General features: G+C 46.0%; 2 protein-coding genes across 10 annotated transcripts in view; both read right to left on the bottom strand.

Annotated features, from left to right (window-relative positions):
* Capn3 (calpain 3) overlaps positions 1 to 13403 on the bottom strand; it is a 45549-nt gene extending 32146 nt beyond the window's left edge. For 3 of the 7 annotated variants that reach the window (XM_036185556.1, XM_036185557.1, XM_036185558.1), the window contains exon 1: positions 1353 to 1601. In XM_036185556.1, coding sequence (XP_036041449.1) covers positions 1353 to 1601 — 249 coding nt within the window. Of the gene's footprint in view, positions 1 to 1352; positions 1684 to 12794 lie in introns of those variants that run through there. The other 4 variants (XM_036185560.1, XM_036185554.1, XM_036185555.1 and 1 more) reach the window with 4 other exon arrangements.
* A 2554-nt stretch (positions 13404 to 15957) lies between these two features.
* Positions 15958 to 18049, bottom strand: part of Ganc (glucosidase alpha, neutral C) — a 55382-nt gene continuing 53290 nt past the window's right edge. For all 3 annotated transcript variants that reach the window (XM_036183011.1, XM_036183012.1, XM_036183013.1), the window contains one exon: positions 15958 to 17510. In XM_036183011.1, the coding sequence (XP_036038904.1) occupies positions 17398 to 17510 (113 nt within the window). In that variant the 3' untranslated portion in view covers positions 15958 to 17397. The remainder of the gene's footprint in view (positions 17511 to 18049) is intronic.

Raw genomic sequence — 18049 nt, 5'->3', positions numbered from 1 at the left:
TAGAAAATGTACCCTGTCATGCTGATATAGCCAGGAAAACAGGACCCAGTGCGGCCATTCCCCCTCATCTTGGGGGTAGGACTCCCAGAAGTCTGGAGCTATGGCTAGGCCCATTGAGCCTGTATATTAGACTCTTTCTTACACACACACTGAGGAAATTTTAACTTATTAACTAGGCAACGAGAGATGAGTAATACTACAATAAAATAGAACAATTAAAACAATATGCAATAATGGAGGTTGTTTAAGACTTCTGAATTATTTCAAGAATATGTCATTTACTAATTTTGTGCCACAGTTGACCACAGGTAACTAAAGCCACAGAGAAGAGGGTCCACACGTGGGAATCGTGCTAGCTTTACAATCCTTATGTAAACCTGTAGTTGTAAAATTAGGGATTGAGGGCTGGAGAGGTGGTGTACTGGTTAAGAGCATGCACTGCTCTTCCTGAGAATCTGAGTCTGGTTCCCAGCACCCACATCAGGTGGCTTACAACTGCCTGTAACCCCAGCTCCAGGGGCATCTGACACCTCAGACAGACATGGGCACTTGCATTCATGTGCCATGTGCATATATCCCAGACAAACGCATACACATAATTAATAGAATAAAAATTTAAAATATTTAGAAAAAAACCACCAAAAAGTAAAATTAGAAAGTTTAATTAAAAATTTTAAAAGAAATTTAACTAATCAAAAATTTGCATATATGTTAATGAATCTGGCTTGCAGATCTTCTGGATTTGCACACATACTCCTTGCCAGCTCCAGATGCAGCAGGCCCTTTAGCTATGGGCACCTCCTTGCAGAAGAAGGGCTTTGCCCCACATGCTTCTAAACACTTCGATCTACTGCTGACATGCAAGGGCTCCTAGGATGTCCCTTGATAGGACAGCCTGGATCAACTGTTTCACCCAGGGAGGAGTCTGGCTGCTCAGTGTGTACTTTTTTGTTAAACAGTCTTGACACCATGCTAATGAGCCAGCTTAGGCTAGAAGGTTAAGGCTCATCCTCCAGCCCCCTGTTTTTTACTGTTCGCCCTTTCTGTGGACCCTGAAACTTCAAACCGCTGTTCTCTCCTCCTCTCCCCAAACTCCTGCTGTCAGGAAGAGCTGAGCTAACCTTATAACCTTATAATCTTACGGACATTTAAGTCAGTGCATTAGCACTCAAAATATTTATAATCTTTAGTCTCTAGTGGAAGAAGTTAGGTGTTTGGGCTGTGGCACATGGGTAAGAAGCTACTTGCTCAGAGCTGGAGAGAATCCATGGCCTCAGGCTCAGACCACTGACCGATTCTCTCCCTGGCTCCCCAACAGCTGTCTGCAGATTCTATGTCCCTTTTATCCCTACCTTTGGCCTCTTCCATGTGATGGCCTTCATCTTGGCTTTCTGGCTCAGCTCATGTGAGCCCAGGGCCTGCACACCTGCTGGGAAGACACGGTCTTCAAAGAGGCACTTCTGAGCCAGACAGCGTTGTTTGAGAATGACAAAATCCTGCCCCTCAAACTTGAGAGGTTGTGAGACAGTGCCCTCTCCATTTCTCCGGTCCCTCTCTCGGATCACCCTGTCACAGAAGAATCCCGGCAGCAGGTAGGGCATGATGACCAGCAGTGGAACGGGCAGGCGGGCCTTCACTGCGGCCTCTCTCCTGCTGCACCCTCAGCCCAGGCCTAATCCTCTGGTGAATGGCCCGGAGCCTATATAGCTCCTCCACCCTCAGCGGCTTGATGCAAATGAACACAGTCCAGAGAAAGGCTGTGCTCAGAGTCAGCAGCTTTGGCTAGAGGCCCCTGAGCTCTTGGTCTAGGGGCAACACATGCAAGTCAGAGCGGGAGCCAGGGAGGGGAGAGAGCAAGCCAGAAATGGCTGGGGGGACAGACAACAATGGCTTGTAGACCTTTAGGGCACCTCGAACAGCCTTGCTGGGACTCTTGCTTTAAAAAGAGAAAATATAGTTTCAGAGGGCTCCCCCTGCCTCAGCAAAAGGCATTCATGCCTTTGACACTGGCCGTCAATGGGATATAGCATGGGGCCTTCTAAACATGCTGTATACACTAATCCTATACAGGCTGCTGAATGCATAGGAGGGATCTGCTCCAAGCCTTTGTCCGAGGGTAATGAAGCGTCATTCTCCTGATGTTCCTGCCCCACCCCCTGCAGACCTTGACTGGTCTATTAGGGGCTCTGATCTCTGAGGATGCAGAGGGCAAGTATCTGGACCTCAGAGCAAAAGAGCCTTTACAGTTGACCCCAGGATGGATACAACACATCCATTGCTCTACATTTTGCACCTCTGGGTGCAAACCTCTGGAAGTGTGGTTGTTGGGAGAGGCAAAGAAATGTGGGTTGGCGCTCCTTCTGTTGTTTTATGTTTCATTTTGACTGTGAGATGGGGTCTTATGTAGTCCAGGCTGGCCTCAAACTTACTATGTAGCTTAGGATGGCCTTTAATGTCTCATCTTCCTGTCTTCACCTCCCCAGTGCTGAAAGAACAGGCATGGACCATTACACTTGGCTTGTGTGGTGCTGGGGATCAAACCCAGGACCTCATGCATTCTAAGCAAGCTCTTTACCTACTGAGCTGCATCCCAGCTTATGTGTGCTAGAGAGCTATTGCTGAGAATGCTTGGCTTTCCCACACTGTCATTCTGTTTGCACAGAGAGCTGAAGGAAGTGAGGAGGTAGGACTGGCCGGCTGAACTCTAGAAGGGTGTCCAGTCATCCCACGAGCTCACTGGCCTCCATCTACCCTGCACATCTCAAAGTGCACTCTTTGGTCTTCTGCCATCCGCTTTAAAGTGCAACACCCAGGTAAAATGCAGCTTCCCAGTGGGCGTGATAGTACACACCTAGCATCTCAGCACTTGAGAAGTTGTGGCAGGAGGATTTCTTCGAGTTACAGGCCTGCCCTGTCAACATGGAGAGTTCTAGGCCAGCATTTATTATGGAGTAAGACTGTAACAAACAGCAACTAAACAAGCAGAAACAGAATAAAATTTAAAAACTAATAAATAAATAAAATTCAGGCTTTTAAGGCCTAGTCTCAGGATTCAAATATCTCTAAGTTGAGGGCTGGGTCTCTGCATTTATTTTCTCTCTGTATATTATTTATTCTTTCTGTCTGTTTTTCTGTCTCCCCCTTCTCTCTTTCTCTCTCTCTCTCTCTCTCTCTCTCTCTCTCTCTCTCTGTCTCTCTCTCTCTCTGTGCATGAATTTGAGTGTGAGTGAATGTGTGGGTGTGTATGCGAGTCTGAGTGTGAATGAGTGTGTGAGTGTGTATGTGTATGCTTTCAGGAGGCCAGAGGTGGTGTTCCTCAGGTTCTGTCTATCTTGTTTTCTGAGACAGAGTTGGGACTCACAAGTACAGGAGCCAGCTTAGCCTGAAACTCTCATTTGGTTTGGGTTATGCACTCCCCATACTTGTAGTAATGCTTTTGGCAACCTAATTCCTTCACCTGCTAGCACTATTGCACACACACCTCTTCCCAAACAATGTGCCTAGCCACCTCAGAAGCCCCTAGCCCTCAACCTGCACTGGTCTACACATACTCCCATCTTTGAACAACAGTCTTTCCCCATCCCGGTAACAATCAAACAGAAGTGTCTTTTCTTTCTCTCTTTCTTCCTTCTTTCTTCCTTCTTTCTTCCTTCTTTCTTCCTTCTTTCTTCCTTCTTTCTTCCTTCCTTCCTTCCTTCTTTCTTTCTTTCTTTCTTTCTTCCTTCCTTCCTTCTTTCTTTCTTTCTTTCCTTTCCTTTCCCTTCTTCCTCTCTCTCTCTTTCTCTTTCTTTCTTTCTTTCCTTTCCTTCTCTCTCTCTCTCTCTCTCTCTCTCTCTCTCTCTCTCTTTCTTTCTTTTTCTTTGTGAGGGTGAAGGGGGGCAGTAACCAACTTCAAACAAGGCTTTAGACTTTCCCAAGCGCCAACAATGGGTGAGTTAAGAAAAGTATTTCAACATTCTTACTCTACCATTTATCAGGCACCAATTATTACAATTTACAAATGCTGAACAAAATCAGTAAATAAAAATAAAGCTTATGAATATGGAAAGATTTTAGACACTGCTAAAACTGGAAATCTTCATGGATTCTAGAACCTTCTGCTGCAACCAAGAAAGCATTATTTTTTTTTTTTACAAGCTTTTATTCAGGTAAGAACCATATTGACCTGCTATGAACCCAAATCAGGGTTTAAAGGGGTGGGTGTGCATATGATCAATGCCAGGTGCATTATGGAAAGGGACATGCACAGTAGGGAAAATGAATGTATGGCCTAATCTATCAATCAAAATAAAAGAACTGCCCAAACTACCCCCCTTACCAATCAACTCTGCCTTCTCTTGAATACCATAAAAGGAAGCTCCAAACCTGAATCAGGCCCTTGAGCACTCTGACTTACATGGCCAACTGTCCATCTTGACATTATATCCCCCTCTGAGTCCTAGGGTTACAGGTTCATACCTCCACAAGTGACTAGAGATTGAATTTAAAAATTTTAAGCTTATTTATTTTAATGTATATGAGTATTTTGGGTGTTCTGTAGTCACTACATGTATGTGATGCCTAAGAAGAAGGCAATGCATCCCTTGGGACTAGAGTTACACACGATTGTGAGCCGCTGTACCAGTGTTGGGATTCGAACCCTGACTCTCTAATAGAGCAGCCAGTGCTCTTAACTGCTAAGCCATCTCTCCAGCCTGGAGATTGGATTTCTATTTATTTTTAAGTTTTAGATAGTTTTAAGGTATCAGAACACAGGAATGATGAAATAGAAAGAATAAAAATATATTTTACGCCCGGCGGTGGTGGCGCACGCCTGTAATCCCAGCACTCGGGAGGCAGATCCAGGCGGATCTCTGTGAGTTTAAGGCCAGCCTGGACTACAGAGTGAGTTCCAGTAAAGGCCCAAAGCTACACAGAGAAACCCTATCTCGGAAAACAAACAAACAAAAAACAAAAAACAAAAAACAAAAAAACAACCCCCAAAAACAAAACAAAAGAATATATTTTACATAAACACTTGCTCCAAATGTTTATGTGCCTACATTAATGTCTAACAAAATAGATTTCTTTAACCTGTCTTTAGTGCATGAGCTGGCTGTTTAGGACCTGGAGCCTTTGCAGGGACACTTTGCTCAGCCTGGGAGGAGGGGACTGGACCTGCCTCTACTGAACCTACCAGGTTGAGCTGAATCCCCAGCAGAGTCCTTGCCCTGGAGGAGATGGGAATGGGGGTGGGTTTGGGAGAGGGTAGAGGGAGCAGGAGGAGGGAGGAGAGGGGAATCCGTGGCTGATACATAAAATTAAATTAAATTTAAAAATAAATAAATAAATAAATAAATAAATAAATAAATAAATAGATTTCTTCAAGCTAAAGAGCAAAATTTTCATAGAAAGTTACCACAAATTCCTAGAAAAATAAAAATTAGCACTGATTTACAAAGAAAAACAATTTCACATGATCCCATGATTCTCAAAGACAGCTCAGTGGGTGGAGGAACTTACTAAATGAGCCTGATGACCTGGGTTCAAACCCTGGAACTCAGGTAAAGATAAAGGAGAGAACCAACTCCACAAAACTACCCTCTGACACACATGTGTCAAGGCACTCATGCACAAATCGTGCACAGACACACACAAAAATGATAATAAATAGCTGGGCGGTGGTGGCGCACACCTTTAATCCCAGCACTTGGGAGGCAGAGGCAGGCGGATCTCTGTGAGTTCGAGGCCAGTCTGGTCTCCAAAGCGAGTTCCAGAAAAGGTGCAAAGCTACACAGAGAAACCCGAAAACACCCTCCCCCCACAAAAAAAACAAAAAAGATAATAAATAAAGCCTGGTAGTCCACACCTTTAATCCTAGCACTCAAGCAAAGGCAAGCAAATCTCTGTGAGCTCCAGGCCAGCTAGGGCTACACAGGGAGGGAGACTCTGCCTTAAAAATCAGGAGGAGGTGGAAGAAAAAATAATTTTGAAAAGAAAAGCACAAATGTACAAAAAGGATGCTGTGGCTATTTATATGAGGAATTCACCTTTTCATGGTTTCTGTCATTTCTGTCTCTGCCCTTCCCATTTCCAACGTCATCCTGCCAAGTCATTTCAGCGTATGCACCACGGTCCCCAGAGCTCTGTCCCCATCAGGACCCCCAGGGGGAGCTGCTGTTTTGAAGGAGGAAATTCTAATAGTTATTTCTAGAACCTCTACTTTCAACAAGACGTTGTAGCCTCCTCTACCCTCTGCTACCCCAGGTGGAGCTACTGTGATTCTGAGCAGCTGGACACTGAGCAGCTGGACGCTGCTGGGGTTGGACCCGACAGCTCACCTGCATTTCAGTTACCAACACCATCACTCACCGCCTGTGCTACGTGTGTATGGGATTCAGTACCCTGTTTCATCCTTCAGCAACTCTGTGAGCTGGAGTTTTCATTTGCTTTTTAAGGATGAAGAAGCTGAGACCTAGGAATAGTCAGTCACATGGTTAAGTGGTGGACGAGGCTTCTGGTTTGTCTAGTTTCAAAGCCTGTGTCCTAGGCTGCTCCGTTAGTGACAATTCTTGCCTTACTGTGAGCACCTAGGACTTTAGGGATGTCACCCCGGAGTATCGCTAAGTTGATAGTTGTACTTAGCGCCTTTATGGAAAAGGAAAGAGAAACTTGGACTGTTTCTTGACTCGATGCTAATGGCAGAGCCAGGCTTCCCATCAGGTCTGCTTGTTCAAATCCTGTCTCAAACTACTGTGTACAGTGGCCAAGTTCTTCCTTTCTGTGGCTAGTGCAGTGGTCCAACTTCCCTTCCAACTGTCTGACAGAAGATGGCAGAGAGACCTCTTGCCAACCTAGCTTCATTGAGAAGATAATTCCCCTGGGAAATAGGCTGTGAAGTTATGGCCAAGTCCTAGGCTGGGACTGGGTGTCCCTTTATACAGACTAGATTCTTCTGGAGTCTAGCTGTCTCCAAATCTGCTCACAATCACATGGGATAATTATTTGGTACCAGCCTTTTGTTTCTTCATTTCAGAACTGAGTGATTTTGGTTAAGTGACCCCAGGCTGGGAAGACACTCGGGTTATAGAGCTTCTTTTAGAGATTTCCAGGCCTCAAAAGAGCCTGTAAGTGCCGGAGGCCTTCTGGAATCAGCAGAAAGCCCTTTTTTAAGGGTGCTGATGTGTTGGCCTCAATTAGGAATCAGTGTTTGGTGACTTGAGGTTCTCTGAGCTCTGTGAAAGTCCACAAACACCCACAGAAGCACAACACTGATTTGAAGTTCCCAATGAATTTAACCGAGTAGGACCTGCAGACAGTGAGGCTGTGTAGATGATGGTACAGATGTGCCCTGTGCAGGAAAAGCCCCTGACTTAGTGTTCTGTGACTAAAGCAGCCAGAGGCAGGGTGACAAGAACAAGGGAGTCTGTATAGAGGACACCAGTGGACTCCTTCACCATTGTCTGGGTTGCAGCCAGACAACTTCCAGCTAGAAATGAAGAGCTCTCCAACAGCAGAAATCAGGGCATGTAGCTTATGGAAAGAGATCCTTTGCTCCTCAGAATCTTCATGTCGGGAGGAAAGCCAACTACCTCAGAACGCTGAAAGCAGTTCTTTAACATTTTGCTCCTGGATCTCTGGGGAGTGATTATTGGTTTTCATGCTGTGTTCCTGGTGTTGAGGAGTAACATGAATGCTTCCCCATTGGGGATTTAGCTCAGTGGTAGAGCACTTGCCTAGCAAGCGCAAGGCCCTGGGTTCGATCCTCAGCTCCAAAAAAACCCAACCAAACAAGAATGCTTCCCCAGTGCTAGTGGCCTTGGGGCATCCTTGGAGACCTAACCCATAGCTTCTGAGCAGCAGGGCCTTCTTCTCAGTCTTGCCTACCCCAGAGGTCAGGGAGTCCATTTCCCTTCCTTTTGCTCTTCTCTCTCCACACGCCTGTGCCTTCTCCATTGGCTTCTGGGCATGGTGACTCAGCGACACCACTTCAAGTCAAGATGCAGTGCATGTCTGCCCTTTCCTGAAAGGTTACTTGTCTCGGGTATTTCCCAGCTTCAGAGAGTGTTAGGTCATAGAGAATGCCAGGAGCCGTGTGTGTGTGTGTGTGTGTGTGTGTGTGTGTGTGTGTGTGTGTGTGTGTGTGTGTGTGTGTGTGTGTGTGTGTGTGTGTGTGTGTGCACCTCAGGCTTCTCCTAGTCCACCTCCATGTCATTCCAGCTTTCATGATTGTTATATATCAACCAGCAGATGTTTTCTTTTTCTTTTCTTTTTCTCCTTAGAAAGCAATCATGTTGGCACACACCTTTAATCCCAGCACTCGGGAGGCAGAGGCAGGTGGATCTCTGAGTTCGAGGCCAGCCTGATCTACAGAGTGAGATCCAGGACAGCCAGGGCTACACAGAAAAATCCAACCAACCATCCATGCAACCAACCAACCAAACAAAAACAATCATGTTCACCCCCTATAGACAAAGTAATCTATTTTATTGTTGCTAATTTGTTTTTATCTTTAAGTGACAAAGTCCTCATATTGCCCAAGCTGACCTTAAACTTGACAGTGTCAGCAATCCTCCTGCCTCAGCTTCCTTCGTTGCCAGAACTACAGGCAGGGTACCAACATGCCTGGCTCAAGTACTCTTTTTGTAATTATAATGCAGGCTGGAGAGATGGCTCATAGGCTGAAGAGTACATGCTGCTTTTGCAAAGGACCTGAGTCCAGTTCCCAGCATCCATATCAGGCTGCTCACAACAGCCTAAAAGTCCAGCTCCGGCTACCCTCTTCTGGCCTCTGCAGGTACCTGTAGTTATGGGAGTTCTCTCTCTCTCTCTCTCTCTCTCTCTCTCTCTCTCTCTCTCTCTCCCTCTCTCCCTCTCTCCCTCTCCCTCTCCCTCTCCCCCTCCTCCCCTGTCTCCCCCCTCTCCATCTGTTTTTCCTCCTGACAGAAAGTTTCTGCCATGTTAGGGATTCAGAGAGGAAGTATACTTGCTAAAAATATGCAAAGAACCAGACAGAACTCCTGACACACAGATCTGTTGTTTTGTATTTTTGTTGTACTTTTGCTGCTGTTTGTATTCCTGGAATAACTGCCTTAGGACTGGAGATACATTACTTCTGCCTGGATAGTGAAGATCCTGGAAGAGGCACAGAGACCAGGTCACACAGACAGCAGCAAGATCTAGCCAAGGTGGCTGGATTCACACTGGTAGGACGCATGGAGGAAGGGAGAGCTGTGGGCTGGGGATGTCAGGTGTAGGACATGGGAGTGGGCAAGAGGTGTCTGATTTGCCTCTTATTTCCATGCTGTGAAGTATTTTTCCTCACATTTTCCACTTTCTCCCACAGCTCTGAAACTATAATGCATCTTACACTGCCAAGCCTCCTGTGGACACCAAGATCAAGCAAGTGCTAGCCTGAAAAATCTCAACTTGGGTGAAATATGGTTGGTGATGAATGAATGGCAGTTTGGGAAACTCACCTTAACATCACCCTTAGAGTCTAACTCAAGAAATTCCCAGTGACGGTAACAAGCAATAGGTCAACTGAATGGAGGTACTGAGGGGCTTCTGTCTGACTGGCAGCTAGGGAACTAGCTGGGCCATGGAGTGAAGGTTAGACAGCTGGGCAAAGCACATCTGGATATGGGGTTATAACAGTAACAGCAGGCAGGGGAGGGGATATGCCAACAAAATGAAGTCCTCATCTAGCGTTTCCTCATAGAACGTGGTTCCTTTCTTGTACTCTTAGGCCTGACAGAGGTCACTATGTCCAAGGAAGTCTATGGGAGAGTGGATGTTTTCAAGAATGGATTTACATTTCAGACAGTTCTGGAGTCAACTCAGTTTTCCCATTTCAATTAATTTGTGTGACCCATACATAAATAACTCTTTGTACTTTCTGGACCATAATTATATAAAGTGAAATGCTGGGTTGGGGATTTAGCTCAGTGGTAGAGCACTTGCCTAGCAAGCACAAGGCCCTGAGTTCCATCCTCAGCTCAAAAAAGAAAAGTGAAATGCTTAGATAAAACTTCCCTGACCCATTCCAACTGCCCACCTCTAAACCCATTCTATAATTTATGTTAATATAGAACATATTCCTTAATCTTTGATTTTATATATACATATGTATGTGTATCTGAGCATATGTACGTGTACCATGTGTGTGCTGGAGCCTGCAGAGATCACAAGAGGCATCAGATCCCTGGGAACTGGGAAAGCTATACAGTTGTGAGCCACCACCTGTAGGTGCTGAGAACCACATGAGTCATCTCTCCAGCCCCCTAGGCCCTGATCTGAACCATGGGAGGATACACAGGCATTTCAACCAAAGTGGTTTGAAAATTCAGGATCTTTATTGTTGGTGATGGTGGTGTGGGCCTGATATCAAACAGCCAGGTCTCTTGGAGCACACTGGTTCACATGTGCCAACAGGACAGTGTATACACGGGACCACTGTCACTCCCAGAGCATTGCAGGCCCTTTATATGTGTGTGAATCTAGCTTTTAAGGTCAAAGCTATCAGTGATGGGCTGGAGAGATGGTTCAGGGGTTAAAAGCACTGGTTATTCTCCCAGAGGTCCTGAGTTCAATTCTCAGCAACTGCATGGTGGCTCACAACTATAATTGGATCTTGTGCCCTCTTCTGGCATGCAGGCATATATGTAGGCACACTGTATATATAATAAATAAATCTTTTTAAAAAGCTATCAGTGGCTTCAGTAAGAACAGTGTTTGTAGCTTTTGCTCCCTTGCCCTTTGAGCAGTATTGGACAAGGCTCTTAAGGGCCCTACTTCAGAAAGCAGGGCTGTCCTGGGTCTGACCCTTAGATGTGGGTTTTATCCACTAACATCATTTGTGTACTGTTGTGCTTGGTACATGTGCTGGGTCTACAAATGACCACGAACAGACCCTGCTTTCAGCACCAGGAGAGGAGAGAAAGCTTGAAGGAAGCGCCACTTGAGCAGGTATTCAGTTAGAGCAAGGAGAACTTAACCAGCCAAACCCTGGAAGGGCACTGCAGCCAGATGTTTAGATATGCAGTGAACACAAGGAGGACTCAATCAGCCAAACCCTGGAAGGGCACTGCAGCCAGATGTTCAGATATGCAGTGAACACAAGGAGGACTCAATCAGCCAAACCCTGGAAGGGCACTGCAGCCAGATGTTCAGATATGCAGTGAACACAAGGAGGACTCAACCAGCCAAACCCTGGAAGGGCACTGCAGCCAGATGTTCAGGTATGCAGTGAACACAAGGAGGACTCAACCAGCCAAACCCTGGAAGGGCACTGCAGCCAGATGTTCAGATATGCAGTGAGAACAAGGAGGACTCAACCAGCCAAACCCTGGAAGGGCACTGCAGCCAGATGTTCAGCTGCAGCATCAAGCTTGGGGGAAGAGGGTGAAGGTGAGGCCAGCAGGGCTAGCCTAGGAAGGGCGTATGCTGCAGGCAGCAGGGGCTGAGCTGGGGTGCGGCATGTCTAAGTACATCAGGTTGCCCACCCCCATGTATGGGACCCGAGACCTCACACACACAGGGTGTGTGCTGAGCTACACCTGGCACACAGCAGCATTCTCTTCTAAACTGAGGACATTCATGACAGCCATGATGGGCCTTACCAAGGAATAGCAGAAGAGAAGAGGAGCCCAGTGACAATTCTGGTTAGTAAATAGAGAAAAAAAACATGGCCAGGGAATCCTGTCAAGAGGCTAACATTTCTTCTTCGTGGAAAGTTTCTCTCCCCAGACATGTCCTGCTCTTTTTGATCCCATCGCTCTGGACACTGAGTCCTGACAGTCACTCTAACTCAATGCCCATCCCCTCAAGACTCTAGGATTCATGAAAAACATGTTGTCTCTCCTACTCATGACACTCTTAGTAACTTGCTCAGTATGTGAAGCTAACAGATGTGCAATAAATATTTCTCTCTATGATTACCTTTTCTCTCCCATCTATCTATCTATCTATCTATCTATCTATCTATCTATCTATCTATCTATCTATCTATCCATCCATCCATCCATCCATCCATCCATCCATCCATCCATCTTTTTTTTTTTTAGCAGTGCCAGAGATGGGACATGGGGCCTCAGACATATTAAACAGCACTCTACCACTGAGCTCTATACCTAGCTCCAGATTATTTAGTGACTAAAATGTTTTTTGTATCAAATACAAGAGTCACATTGAAAGCATGATCAGAGAAGGGAGCCAGGGGAACATAGTTTTCCCTCTGGTGGATCCCTGTAAGTGGAAGCCAGAGGCTAGCAAGTAGGGTTTCACCCAGGCCTTATCATGTGCTGGATCTATTTCATGATGGGTCTGACTTCCTAATCTATACAGTCTATAAAAGACAAAAATTCTTCTAAGCCCGGGATTCTGTTTGAAAAGGTAGTCTTTGCCTCGCTCTTCTCTCCCTGGCTTCAGAAATCCATGGTCCCTGGCAAACTGAAGGACAACATCTCATGATTTTAGCTTGAGAAATGGAAGCAGTCTCAATATATTTAGGCAGAGGAGGTATTTCTAGACATTCTGGAACTGGTTCTGGGGAAGGTTTGGCCATTCTATCGATGAATTAGGGAACTGGTTGCTTTCATGAAAGGCAGAGAGAAAGTGGGAGAGAAGCTGCCAGGTCTGCCATCTCTTGGACTGACCCTGTCCTTCCCTTCCCACACTTGCAGCCAGAGCCATAGGCCCCTGCCAGGATCCTTCTCCCTGTGCCCATGTGCCCAGCTGTGCTTGGGGAGGTGCTGAGTGGGAGGACTTCTCTGAGGGCAAACTTCAGCCAGCTCCAAAGCCAGCCGACTACTCACCGGAGGTCTCTTCCAGACAAACTGGATGGGGAACTTCTGGCTATAAAAGAGAGAGGTCTCGTCTGGCGGGAACTCGGGATCCAGATAAAGAACTTTCTTCTCCAGGCACTTCCTGTGGAGCTGCTCAAACGTCTTCTCCTTCACTCCGATAATTGGAAAATTGCGGCTGATGATGGCTGAATAGATACCAGCTGGGTGTCCACTTCCGGCCTCGGTGGTCTTGCCTTGGGCCGGGTGAGGACCAGGCCCTGGGGACCTGGGCTCAGCCCCTGTCCTCGGGGCCACAGTTGCACTAATGACGGTCGGCATGGCAGGCAAGGTTGGAAGGAAGATGTTTGTAAGAAAACAAGACCCGGGCACCTTCAAGGAAAGGAAGCAATTACAAAGGCGGAAATGGAAGCGGTCCTTTCGTCTGAGAGAAAAATGGCCACATTCTCTTCAGAGTTTAAATCCTATCAGCAAGTTGGCTGGCTTATGACCAGCTTGAAGAGCCGAGCTGTGATGCTGGAACCATAGGCGTTCCTGAGGAAGAGGCATTAAAAGATTTTGAAGCAGTTTCTACCTGGGGGCTTCTACCAGCAGCATGCTTGCCAGAGGGAGAGAAAGAGAATGAGGCTTGGGTTTCAGTGGCCTGAAGAAGCTTAAGCCAGGAAAACTAAAAATAGACGTGAAGTGAGATGGTGAGCATGTAAGGCAGAGGCCAGTGTGCGGCTAGACCAAGTGGTAGAGAAGGACCTAGCTGGGTATTTCTACTTTGACACTAAGAACTCTTGTCAAGAAATGAGAGTATCTGAGACAGGCGACCACCAGAAGTCAGCAAAGGGTGTTAGGAACTAGGCAGCCATACAGCCTACCGAAGCAGCGGTCCCCGCCTGCACAGAAAGCAGGGTTTGAACAGCTAGCTGGAATCCAAGCCACGAGAGTTCTGGGGGCATATTCCGTGTGTTTTAGAGAACATGATTTTTACTTTATAAAATGTTAGAATAGCAGAATGTCACTTAATACTAGAGTCAATGTCTTTTCTAGAATGTTCTGGAATCAGCTTTCAGTTCAACTGGATAGAAAATGCCACTCAGCAGAATTTTCAGTCAAGAAAATCCCTCTTTTCTCGGGCACTGGACCTCTTCCTACCCCCAAACACACACTGAGATCAAGTCTACTCCACAGTGTGTATCCTGGCAGATTGTTTAGCCATACCACATCAGCATCTAGACAGAAGCTGGAAATGGATACTGAGCAAGGTTGGTGTCAAAGATGTCATGTCTAGACTGGGCTTCAAGGCTTGGAAATGAGAATGATGGTGCCCGGGGCAGGGAATTGCTTGGGTACATCTGTCTCAGTGTGCAGCTGTGCCTATCCCTAAGTGACCAGCTTCATAGATCCAAGTTTAGAAGACACAGGAAAGGGTAGGAAGTAACAGCTGAAACAGGGGCACAGGGTGGATCAGTGACAAAGCGCTGGCCAGACACTGAGGAGCTGAGCTCCCTGTGCAGCTAGATGCAGTAGCATGTCTGCCATCCCAGGGCATCCACAAAGAGATGGAAACACAGACAGAGGAGCCCTGCAACAGGCCAGGCTGTCAGCCTGTGCAGCAGCAAACAACAAAAAGAGGTGGAAGGCAAGGAACAACATCCCAGGTTGTCCTCTTTGTGTGCCAAGGTACATGTGTACATATGCATGCCCACACTCACACACAAAAACATGTATATACACATATACCCACCACACACACACACAAAGAAAGCGAGTATGATAGGCTTATGAATCTTGGTAATGTAATTTGAAGGAACCCTATGTTTCAGTTACTGGAACCATCAGCTTATCTTCCTGTCTCTCCAAGAAAATGCCCGAGGTATCACTACTCTTGAAGGAGACTAGAGGAGAGCAGTTTCTGAAGGCTGGCTGTCCAGGTTTAAAGGCTAGGTTGGCCACTCCCAGCTGTGAATGTGTAACTTTAGCTGAGTTACCTCATCCTTTCCTCCTATGAGCCAATCTTCTCTCACCTAAAACTGGTATGATGGTAGTCATTCTATAGTTGGGTTGGTGTAAGGATTAAACAAGTTAACTCATGTAATGGATTTAAAGTTGTGTTAGGATGTCTTAAGCACTCAGCAAGTGGTTAGAAAAGGTCTGAATTTAATATCACTTTGGAGTTAGGTTGGATTGAATGGCCATTCATTCATGGTGTCAATTGGCTGCCCACCTCTACAACAAAATTAATGAGATGATTAATTTATATAGACAAAAATGTTTATTTTGGCTCAGTTTTAGAGGTTCCTGCCCATATCAATCAGCTCCATTGTTTTGTGTGGTGATATTTTATTTGTATGTTAATGAATAAAGTTTGCCTGGAGATCAGAGGTCATAGCCAGCCATAAACAAAAGTCAGGCAGTGATAGCACATGCCCTTAATCCCATCACATGGCAGGCAGAGTCCCTGTGTGTTCAAGGACACAGCCAAGCATGGTGATACATGCCTTTAATCCTAGTACCAACCATAGAGACCTGGAGGTCTGTATAGACAGGCAGTGATGAGGAAGTGATGTGGCTGGGCTTAGAGCCAATGAGAAGGCAGAACAGCAAGGCAATAAAGGCACAGGTTAGACAGGAAGAAGCTGGTTCAGTTCTCTTGGGAAGCTATGGCAGCGTGGTAAGCTAATGTTAGTTGGTGGCTATCACTCTGATCTCTATGGCTTTTACCCCTGTATTTGGCTCTGTGCTTCTTATTTAATAAGACTGTTTAGAAATTTGTCTACAGTTTAGGGCCTGTAAAAAGGCCCATTGGAGAAACTTGTGGCAAAGCAGAAACATCTACCTCCTGACCAGGAAGCAAATGAAGAGGAAAACTGTGATAAAACACCATGACCAAAAGCAACTTATGGAAGAGTTTATTTTGGCTTACATTTCATAGGGAGAGTCCATAACAGCAAAGGAGGCATTGGCAGCAGGTGCTGGAGCAGGTGGCTGAGAGAAAGCTCACATCTCAACAGCACACAGGAAGTAGAGCAAGCAAACAGGAACTGGAATGAGGCTATAGCTGATCAAAGCTACCCTCAGTGACACACTTCTAGTAAGGATGGACCTCCTCAGGGTTCCACAACCTCCCCAAACAGCGCCATCGGTGGGGGACCAGGTGTTCAAACATATGAGCCTATGGGGGGCATTTTTCATTCAAACTACCACAGTTTGAAATATATGAGAAATGAGAGAAATATAATGTGATCTTAAGGAACATACACTCCAGTAGGGAATGCACAGTCCTACTTACAGTACTAAGGGACATCCCTGAGAATGTAAAGTAGGGCACAATTATTTGTGGGGCAGCATTTCAGAGAAGGGCAAAATCACTGCCAGTGGGCACTGGGGGCTTGGGGTGACGGTTAGAAGTCTTCGTGGAAAAGTAGGATTTGGATTGGGTCTGGAAGGATGGTAAGATTGTATTGGTGGAGGCAAAGGAGGGGACTGTGGTTAAGGAAAGGGAAGGCAGGTAGCTAAGTGGAAGAAATGTAGTGAGAGGCTCATATGCTGAGGAACTGAGGCCTCCCCAATAGCTGCTGAAGCAGACAGCAGGGAGTCTTGGGGTCCCCAGAGTCAGAAGCATTGTGATGCAACTGCTGTGGTGCAATATTCAAGCCCGAGCGAATCCAGTGCTAAAGGAAGCCCGGAACACTGAGCTGTCCTTATTTAAAATCTTTTGTTTAGCCTGGAGTTTTTTGTATTCATTTTGATTTTTAAAGACAGTGTATTAAATATTACTTACTTTGATTATTGATTGTGTCTGAGACAAGGGTCTCTTACTTGTGTTTATAGTCCCAAGCCTGTGCTCTATTTTTTTCAAGTTCAGTTGTGGGACATGGATATTTATTTCATTATTACTAATTATATCTTATTTGTGTTATAAATATTCTTTGGTTAGTAGAGAATATTTAGTAAAATATAATTAAAAGGAGTAAATCTGAATTTGAAGATTGACTTGGTACTTTGGAGTCTAAGAAGCAAGAAAGGGACACTAACCCTTGTGCTCCTGGCTCACTCTCTAGGGAGAGCTTTCCAAAGCCCGGCCTATGCAGTGTCTGCAGGAGAGGGCACCTCTGGGCCTGCGCTGCTGTGGGGGAAGGCACCCTGAGAGTACCAGGCACTGCCATCTATTTGGAGGTTGGTTTGGGCAACTCTGCTGCTGCACAGCCTGAGGCAAGCCCTGCAAATGGGCCTCCCGAGTAGCTCCAGGTCAGGCTGCTCACCCAGCTCTATCAATGGCTCAGGGCTTTGTGGATCTGTGGCAAGGGCACTGTTTGTACAGTGTGTCAACAATCCATCTTCAGATGTAAAACTTGAAATCTCATTTTTGACTTTTTGAGACAAGGTCTTGTGACAGAGCGTAAGCTGGTCCTGAATTCACGATCCTTCTGCCTTAGCTTCCTGAGTGCTGTGATTGCAGGAGTGGGCCACTGCACCTGAAATCTTCAAATCTGAAATCTGCTGGTCACCGCACACCAGAGATAAGTGAAATATCATTTTTTCCAGGAAAGAAATTCGATGGCAGCACAGATCTCACAGAAGGGTGGGTGGTCGGGAGGTTCCCACTCTCATCACCAGGTCTGGCTCAGCATCTGATACGGACCTGCCAGTCATCAACAACACTCAAGGAAAGCCTCTCCAGACTCAGGGCAGATGTTTTGTCGTAGTACGTAAAAGCTGCGGGCTGAACTTTACCATCTAAATAGCAAAACAATAAAAAGACACTGTGAGAAACCAAGAGAAAAAAACTCTTTTCTCCCCTCCAAACAATGGTACTCTCAAACAATGTTACACCTCACTTAGGAGAACTGGGTAGCACTTTTATTCACGAACTCCTGTGAATGTTTTAAAACATGAAAAGTCTAGTTGTTTGGCGTATACTCCTGGCTGGAAAGAAACTGTAAGGAACAGAGTGATCTGTTCAAGACATGCAGGAGTTGAGGGAGGGCACATTTCTACACCATCCCTCCCATTAGTCCTTTAAAACACTAAGAATCTCCAGCGCTGAAGGTGCCTGCACCCTATTACAAATTAGGAAACACCTAGAATACTATTACAGGCCTTCAATAATGTCTCTTATGTTAACTGCGGGCAAAAAGACCAATTCATGGAGAGAAGCAGATTGGCCCTGCTCACTCTAGAGACTAAAGAACCGACCAGGAAAGGACAGAGATTGCCTTAGCTAAGCATAGTTTGACAGTCTGGGGACAAACCATCTCTTCACAGCAGACACTTCT

The sequence above is a fragment of the Onychomys torridus genome, chromosome 4, assembly GCF_903995425.1.
Source record: "Onychomys torridus chromosome 4, mOncTor1.1, whole genome shotgun sequence".
NCBI lineage: Eukaryota > Metazoa > Chordata > Mammalia > Rodentia > Cricetidae > Onychomys > Onychomys torridus.
The sequence above is the reverse complement of the archived record's forward strand: the minus strand, read 5'-3'. Positions and strand labels throughout refer to the sequence as shown.